This window comes from Aplysia californica, unplaced genomic scaffold (genome assembly GCF_000002075.1).
Source record: "Aplysia californica isolate F4 #8 unplaced genomic scaffold, AplCal3.0 scaffold00395, whole genome shotgun sequence".
NCBI classification, from domain to species: Eukaryota; Metazoa; Mollusca; class Gastropoda; order Aplysiida; family Aplysiidae; genus Aplysia; species Aplysia californica.
The window spans coordinates 126,781-136,185 of record NW_004797665.1 but is presented as its reverse complement, the minus strand read 5'-3'; the positions used below and the strand labels follow the sequence as shown (position 1 = coordinate 136,185).

Below are 9,405 nucleotides of genomic sequence, written 5' to 3'. Positions count from 1 at the left end.
TTAGATTATTCCGGGGGGTGGGCTGCTTCGGCTCTGCCTGTCAGAGCCACGCCCTGTTGAATGGGATACTGCACCCCCAGCAGACAGACTCGATTAAATAAACTTTCTCAATCAGGAATAGAAATCACGTCTTCGGTGTTCAAGGCGTTGAGTGAAAGTACAACTGCACAGACGCCGAAAACTTTTGAACTCTTAGTTGTGGAATTAAACAATCAACATTGCTCGTAAATTCAAGATCTATAAATATACCCCCTTCCCGATGGACACCCCTCCTATTTTACTGGCGGGCTAAAAAAGAAGAAAGGAGAAGAGCAAAAAACAACACGAGGGTTTAAGGGGGGTAGGAGTACTCGATGATGAAAAGGATAACAAAGTGAAACCCGTTAAACTTCTACCGGCGGAACACAGCTATCCCTAACAAAATACATTCTATAACCTAAAATCCCCCCTTCAGTGTCGGTGCACATTTTGTTGGTTTGTTTTTTCGGTATCGTATCGTGTTATTGATTCAAATCTAATCGTTTTTATTTTCCTTTCGGACCATTTTCGTTCCGCACATGCGCGACTCTCTGGACGTACGTCAGGGTATTTCCGGTTGCGGAAGGTTGGCTCCCATGCGGGGAGAATACAAGGGCACATGGCAGTCATAAAGTCTTGTCATCCGGCTGAGATTATAGACGTTGTTCTTTGTTTTCGTTTCGCTTGCACAATGCCTATGGTTTCTTTTTGTAACACATGCAACTGTAACTAATCTCTCATATTTTCTCCCCACAAGACTAAATATTTACCTATCACACCTGCCCATGCTCTAGGTTGCATCGAAACTGAATGAAGTTTTCGTATCATTCTACATTTTTGTCTTTGGGTGTGTTTTTTTGTTTTTTTTGTTTTTGGATATTTCTGTCCTATGTTGCCGCCTTCTCTTCCTTTCCTGGTAAACATACAAATAAAGGAAATGACGAAATACAAGTTATTAAAAAATTCTCTAATCAAATATTATCTTGGAAGATATTGGTTACTCAGTTCGTTGCAACTTATCCTTCGAAAAGGCAAACGTGGCCGACCTTAAACTTTTACTTTGTCAGATAGGAATGGAAAAGCAGGACCTATAGTGAGGTAATAGGGTCACTGTTATTTTTATTTGGGTGTTTTCATGAATGTAGCATGCCTTAGAATTTCATGTTGTAAGAAACGTTGAGAACACACCCCCAACCTGATATACGCACGTACATACTCACCCACCCTGTCATAAAAGAAAAACTCCCGAAAAGGGAACACATATGTGTCAAATTTCATGCATCCAGGGAAATAAGAACATATAATTGAGACTTTAGTATTTTGGTGGCGTGCTGTCCATGAAAAACAAAACACAGTTCAGGGAAATTGGCTGTCAAAGTCGATCATGATCCACCGTGATAATGGGAGCTATGCATAAGAAACACAATGCGGAAAAAAAATGGCCATCAAGGTCGAAAGTACTGAATTCAATATCTAGACACATAATTTAGGTATTCAAAAGTGCAAAAGCGTAAAAAAGATATTTTGACTCAATTTAAAGCCAAAGTCTCACCAGACCACAACCCCCCCCTGTCCCTTAGGAATCGCGTATCGTAGCATAACGCCGTTTATATGTACACATACGGAGTCGATACAGATGCAAGTGGCAGAAACAACACTGAGCTGTAACATCCAGCCTCTTGTCGCTAGTATTTTCCCTCTATTATAACATTATTGGTTCTCGGTGATCTATTTGTTTTGTTTGATTTTTGTTTCTTATTTCTGAGCTTACACCTGTAACAGATTTCCCACCGTTTCTCCTCAATAAGCTAAATATTTACGTTTCACACACGGCTGAGCTCCAGATCGCTCAGTATACGTAATAAATTGAGGATATGGAAAGCGTTTGTTTTTCCAAAGGTTATAGAGGAAGAAACACAAGCAAGGAAGAGTCAGACTTCACTTCAACGAGAGTCACACTTGAAGGAGACGCACAACTAAATACGCAGTGCTATATTCTGCTTCTTCAGGTGTCAGGTCTGGAGCATACATTGACGATCTTGGTACCTCACTTCGCCCAAAAATGAAATGATCATAGTATAATTAATCTTTGTAAGGATCTCAACTGCCGGTAGCAGTGTTTGAAATTTTGCGTACTACCTCTTTTAAGGGACACATCTGTTTATTAGATGCACACTTACATACAATATATGATTTGTTACAGGTTGCTTTTACGTGACTTACTTTGGGGTCTAAGATAGATCGGACTATTGACATTTGGTTACTATTTTCCCTCTTTCTTTGCCAGATACCAAACCTCCCAAATTACGGTAACTTTGCCCTTTTGGAATACCTTTAGTATGAACGTTTCAAGACGTGTTTGCAGCTAACTCTTTGCACATTCCCTCTAGGTAAGAGTTAAAGCTTCCAATAGATGACATTATGATTGAGGAAAACTATCGTATAGGACAAACAAATACCCTAACGTCCTCTTTTGCGGAGATCGTAAGTCATTAAATCGGGCACTTTGGCTGTTGTCAGTTGTCTAACCTCAACAGCGACAACAGGAGTTGTACACAATTATTATAGTACTTTAAGTAACAAGGAAGTAAATGACTTTGTTAAACCCATGCCATATGGAATCCGCTTTGAGAATGTAAAGTAAAGTTGTTCCTGCATCCGATCCGGACATTGGGGATGGCCTTGTTAGTGAGACAACTTCCTGGGCGTAAGTAGTTTTCAATGAAAAGCTTCTCAGCTCCAACGGACACAACTCAGGAAAATGCCGAGGTCTTTTGAATCCCAGCAAATATGAATTATGTTACTGTAAGAGTTTGTAATTGCTGTATACAACCCACAGTATACCTTAAAGGGATCTAAATTTGGGATTATATTGTCAGATGTATTTTATAAAGATGAAATTTTCAGCAAAATTTAGCGTATAGCCCATACTGTACCCACTTTCGGAACCCACAAGAGATGGTTTCATTTCATGGAGCATCTCAGAGCCTGTCTAGACGCGTCGGGACCCTGACGTGTGAAGATACATAAACCACATGACCTTTTGGGGAACCCTAGCTTCTAAATTTGTGCAGTTCCCCTATTAGAAGCTTCTTCTTCTTCTTCTTCTTCTTCTTCTTCTTCTTCTTCTTCTTCTTCTTCTTCTCTCTCTCTCTCTCTCTCTCTCTCTCTCTCTCTCACACACACACACACATACACACACACACACACACATTCTCTCTCACGCTTTCTCTTTCTCAGTTCTCCCCTCTCTCTTTGAGTGTGTATACGTGCGTGTCTGTGTGAGTTTGTGTGTGTGTGTGTGTGTGTGTGTGTGTGTGTGTGTGTGTGTGTGTGTGTGTGTGTGTGTGTGTGTGTTTGAGAGTGTCTGTGTGTGTGAGTGTGAGTTTGTGGGTGTGTATGTGAGTGTGAATTGTGTGTGTGTGTAAGTTTGTCGGTTTGTGTATGTGAATGTGTTTGCTTGTGAGTGTGTGTGTGTGTGTGTGTGTGTGTGTGTGTGTGTGTGTGTGTGTGTGTGTGTGTGTGTGTGTGATAATTTGGTCACTTAAAAATAGGTAGGCCTACATTGTAGAATGTATTGTACAAAAAATCAGTTGTGTGCAACTTTCAAAAGACCTATCAAGGGTTAGCGACAAAAAAAAATCATAACAGCATGTGACGGTACCAACACTGAAAACCAAGACTGTTGAAGGTACAATGTCTGTTTCTTTTTGTTTTTAAAAAATCTTATCGTTCGTTTGTGCTCCCACTCTAGGAAACCAACAGACTTTTTCCTGTGAGTGAGATCACGCAAATATGCATCGGATGACTGTGACGAGTAGGTACTTCAATTTGTGATTAAGTACAGACAGAGGGGAAAAGGGAAAGTAAGGGCTGACCACTTCTATAATCCTGTGGAAGCTCAAGACTTTTGGTGCGATTAGGGGTAACAAGCGATCAAACAAACAGGTTAACAATACAAGCAGAACCGTGCAGTTAAATGCATTCAGTTACAACTCAGGGTGCAGTAAGAAAAGGCAAAGTCCCAGCCACTTCAATGATAAGTAATTGAGATAAATAGGTAATGAACGAGAGAACCAAAAAAAAAAAAAAAAAGAAAAAAAGAAAATCACATCTAAATACCTGGTTTGGTGATCGGCGGGCCTGAAAGAGAAGAGATAATATAAAAAGGGTAAAATAATAGAACCAAAGTACAGGAAACTGATACATGATAGAGTATAATATAAGGTAGGTATAAGCAGATGTACAATCATTGCAAAAAAGGGAGTTGGTAATGTTGTTTGTTTTTTGTAATGAAAAAGAGGCTTTTTTGCTGGGGTTAAGGTGCATGGGGAAATATCCATCTAAAACGAAGTGCTGGCTATCTTTAATACACCGAGAGGTTGGATTGTGTTGGGGATAGGGTTTCTGTAACACTTTGGCAGGGAAAATAACCATCTGAAAACCAAGATTCTCCTACTTGATACACCAAGAAGTTGAATTGTGTTGTGGAGAGGGTTTCTGTAATACTTCGGGAATCAATCAACAGTTTATTTGATCAGTGGGTTTACTTTTCAATGCAGTCGTGTTTGAAGACTGCAGGGTGTCTACAAATCCTTACTCATGGGAGGAAATCCAATAGCCTCTCTGCTTTAATATTGCAGAAATGGTAATACTTACCCAGCTAGAAAAAAACCTGATTTTTATTTGTAAATACATGGGGAACATTTATAGCATATTCTAAAAAAGCAGCAGTTTGTATCATGAAAAGTAGCAATTTGTATAGAATTGTATGGCTTACCATACCGCTTAAACATGGAAACGTTTTCTGAGAGTTTTGATGTCGGATTACTTTTATCTGGAAAAGTATGAGAAGATTAAATGTTATTCCGAAATGGATGAGCTCTTACACCCTACTGGGTACTTTGGGATCTTGAGTATCTGCTGAGCCAATTCTAAAGAGTATCCTTTTTAAAACTGGCTGTCACAAGATGCCAGATCAATGTGGAGGTAAATTTACAGTTTTTGAAAATGCAACAAAAAATGATGAAATTTTGATTCTCTTAGAGGTTCGTCAAAGCCACATTTAGAGAAACTGTAAACAAGGAATGCTACAGCTAATTCAGCTTATTATACTGTATAAATGTAAAGGCTTTTCCAAGAAACAGGGAAGCAGGTTGCAGAGACAGGGTGAAGCTGTCAACTGACAGGCAACGCAAGAGGAAAGAAGGGTATATAAACCAAAGTCTATAATTTGTAATATCATAAAACGTACAAACACAGACAAGCTGATAGGTTGAAGTAAGGAGTGGTTTGGAAAGAATATTAAAATAGAAAATAAACAACAACGTAGAGCAGGGCGTCGACTGAAATGAAAGAGATATTATGGACTAAAAGGGGTACACATTTTTTTTGGTTCAAAAGTTATTTCAGAGACCCTTTGTTCTAACCGTGAACTCGAATTTCCAAAGACTGAGTAAACCGTTCAAAGTTAAAAAAAGATACAGATAGTCTTTGTTTTTTTGTGCAAAAATCACCAATTGAACTTATATCAAGAGAAGCACATGATTTAGACCATTGTACTTTAAGAACGGCTTTAATTGTTACATATCCGTATCCCTCAGTCATTTGGAAAAGAGAGTTTTCGTGTAAACATAGAGGGTGACAGAACTATTAGTAACGGCCGCAAACAGCTTCCGTTTTCACTCACCCACGACGTTGAGAGTGACAAATCTCACGAGCCCGGCCTTGGAGGTTATCTGACACTCGTACACGCCGGCGTCTTTGGGCTTCAAGTGGCGTATCACCAGGTCCCAGTTGGTGATTTGACCTGGTTTTCGAGAGGGGTCCATTGATATGTTGGGGTCTGAAGTCCACGTCATCTTTCCTATCGTAAGGAACCGATCCTCTTCGATTCGACGCCAGACAACCTAAAAGAGAACAGGAAAACAAACAAAGGTCAAGATAAACGTGGCTTCACTGTCCCAGCCAACTTTTGTATGTCTCCTCCTCCTTCTCTCCCGCCTCTTCCTTCTCCCTCTCTTCCTCCTCTTTCCCCTCCTCCTCCTCCTCTTCATCCCCCTCTTCCTCCTCCTCCTCCTCCTCCAGGTTCATTGACATCGTCAGTTGTTTTCCAGTACTTCGATGTGGGAAACATCATTCTCACTCCCCTACCCGTGTTTCTGTGTAAACTGATCTTTCATGCTTCACGTCACGGTATGTTTTCAACTCAAGTATAGACAACGCTCAGTCTTGAACTTTTGATGGGAGAAATGGCTTACCAAAAAGCTGCTGCCGAAACCTTTTTCTTACTATTGTCAAGAGGAAAGAAATGTATAAATATTTGGTACGGGTAACATAAAACATCTTCGCAAACGGACAATCGGCAAGAATGGCAACCCGATGGTGATTTACAAAATTGAAATGAGAACATATGGTCGATCAATAATGCAACCCCGCACAAGAGCGAACAATTTCCTGGGTTTTTTTTATTTACGAGGAACAATCACATTACCCTGTCTATTTTTTTCTCCTACTCCAGTCATTCTGTTTCTACAATTGTTACTCAATACATTTTCGCCCTTGTCAAGGGTCTGGGACTACAGTCAATTTGATTATCGTCTGTCTGGAAACGTCTCGATTGCAGTACGGAGCAAGATGGTTTGCTGCGAATATCAAAGAGTTGAACCTTACAAATTCATGGATGCAAAGACAAATTAGTTAATTTTTACGTGACCAAGCGTTTATACAAGCCTTTTCGTCTTTGATATACACATCTACAAACAAAGAGGTGCATATTTTTTCCCGTCGGAAACTGTAAAATATTCTCTGAGACAGAGCACGTTTGGAACCTCGTGCAAAAACAAACTCATCGTGCAAAACCTGGAAGGAGTACAGCTATATTCAGAAACACACACATTCCAAAAGCGGGTACGCAGGCACTAGGGCAAGGCTTGAAAAGACTGCACCTCTTTCTTTTCATCTTTCTGTTTGATCTTTGCGTTGCTCCCCTTGGGTAAAGTTAAATTTATTTCATGGGCAGGACTCACGAAACAACGCGGATCTCCGATGGGACAGAGCGAGAGCGAAACTGGAAGTGTTCCCTGATAAACTTGAAAAACATGCATGTCTGAACAGGCTTTGGAGGACTGTGAGGACTACCAACAGACCCTTACAATTGTCATACATGCAAGACAAATCCCAGCTGTTGTGAGGGGGCGCTAGAAATGCGTGTTCCCGTGAACGTTTCAAATTACTTTGCCTTCTATGAATATATAGCCGCTGAGTGGTTTCACGGAGAGTCTGTTTGGCACGTATGCGCTGACCAACATCTTTTTTTTTTGGTAAGTGTTTTACGGCCCTCCCAACTGCATTTGGTCACATGAGCGCGCGGGACACAACGAACATTTTCAGTGGGTAGGAAATTTGGAATTTTGCCCGAGTAGTGACCGAAGCCTACTCTTATCAGTTTTAGATCACCAAGAGATCTTTAACGTGTTCAACTTGCACACGGTCCCTCCGAGATTTTTCGCCATTGTCCGAGAAGGCTAGGTGTAGATTTTTCCTACCAGAAGATCAGGGGTGTGGCACATAAGACAGCAGTAAGAAGGAGCCAAGGAGCAGCAGTAGAAAGGTTGCAGAAAGAGTCAGGAGCCCAGAAGAGGGGGCAAAGGAGATGAGGGGGTGGGGCAGAAAGAGGAGACGAAAACAGACGACAGAACATTGCTTGAGAGCAGGAACGGAGGTGAAAGGAGACAATTTTAGAGAAGAAAATGTTTCGGTTGCTACCCTGATTCGTACCCGGGACCTTTTGAATGAGAGGCCAACACCTTAACTTCTAGGCCACAAGAGCCCCCTCCAACATCTCTGTACACCGACTTGGAGCTGCTCGATTTTAGACTAAATTGTCAATATGTGCATCTGATAAATTCGGTAGATGTAAGTACTGACCAAGCACTTCTGTAGGAACCTGTAGGCTGACTGGGTTATGTGAGGGTTCCTCATTTATTTACTTGTTTTTGTTTTAATCACGGAATTAATTGGAAATCCTCGTTGTTCCGTGAGTCGTGCAAATCCGGCCACACTTTGTCTACTCTTTTTAATTTTCTGTACATTTAGCACGAAGATTTAAAATCATCTCATTACTTACGGCATCTCTTTGTAAGAGACTAACTTTTACCGGTTCCAATGTTCTGTTGTCTGTCAGATTTCCCAGTGTCTCTGAAATCAAGCCCACAACCCACGTTCTGATCCCCTCCCACCCCTTTTTATTATTGAGTTTCTATAATGTGAACCTTTTGCTCTAAGGTTGTGGTCACATTCTCTTTGAAAAAAAAAGACTGAGAGAGTGAACAATTTGCTTCTGTCACGGCATCGGCTGAGAGAAAAGTTACTGGATGGGTGGGAAAAGGGCTAATGATAATAGCATTCATATATGAATGCAATTATCATGAATTACTGCTATTATTATTGTTAGAAGGATAAGTCGTACTCTGGGAGTAATTTCCGTGCAGCAACCCTTGGATGTTAACATTTATTTATGAAAGCTCATGCTCCAAAATATTACAACAACTGAATACAAAGAAACAAGACGGCAAAATGTTTAAGGAATATGAAAGCTCGTATCCAACTATATAACAGCAACCGAATACAAAGAACCAAGAGGGAAAATATTTAAATACGTTTTTAACCAAATCCGATAAATCTTCATTCCAAGCTTCTTTAGATTTGAGGCGAGTGGCAAATATGTAATTTCCAGAAAAGCAGTTAAATCTTTGCGTGGCAAATACGAAATAGGGATAAGTCATGGGGGCCAAATACTACTCTCCAAACAATTTGAAAGTCGACAAATAACAGAGACGATTAGTCCAACACACGAACAATAGGCAGGAGCTGTACACACCAAATAGAACTTGACAGTATTTCCCCCTTCCATTTTGCCTCTCAACAAAACAAGAAGAAAAAAACCCTCTACAGAACTTAGAAATTCTTTTCTAAAGATTAGTTCGCCATTGACATGACCTACCACACCTTCTAAAGAGTACGGTAACCCCCCCCCCTCAACCAACCACGCCCCCCCCCGCGCAACCCACCCGTTTGACAGCCAATCAAAGCCGTTCAACAGCTGACAGACCTCAGAACCGTGAGGTCTTTTCTCCTCGAGTAGAGCTGACTGTTCAAATTGCGTGACCTCAAAAGGCCTGGAATTACTGGAAAGTACCGTAAGTCTCCGCAACTCCTCACTTTATTTACCCACGCTTGGGTTGTTCCCGAGTTTTGTGGAATTTTAGGCTCAAAGATCGATGGCGTCAGCCCCAGCCCCCAGCCTCAAAGGATGCGTTAGTCGTGGTCTAAATACTATCCGAGGGAACCGTGTGGGGGAAAAGAGATTTTTGATGTAAACCTAAC

At 40.9% G+C, this 9,405-nt stretch overlaps 1 protein-coding gene across 2 annotated transcripts in view; it reads right to left on the bottom strand.

Moving 5' to 3' along the window:
- LOC101859116 (zwei Ig domain protein zig-8) overlaps nucleotides 1-5,946 on the bottom strand; it is a 35,495-nt gene extending 29,549 nt beyond the window's left edge. For both annotated transcript variants that reach the window (XM_005103896.3, XM_035971204.1), the window contains exons 1-2: nucleotides 5,708-5,946; nucleotides 4,141-4,161 (exon numbers count right to left, since the gene is read on the bottom strand). In XM_005103896.3, coding sequence (XP_005103953.1) covers nucleotides 4,141-4,161; nucleotides 5,708-5,879 — 193 coding nt within the window. In that variant the 5' untranslated portion in view covers nucleotides 5,880-5,946. The remainder of the gene's footprint in view (nucleotides 1-4,140; nucleotides 4,162-5,707) is intronic.
- Nucleotides 5,947-9,405: the final 3,459 nt, after the last annotated feature.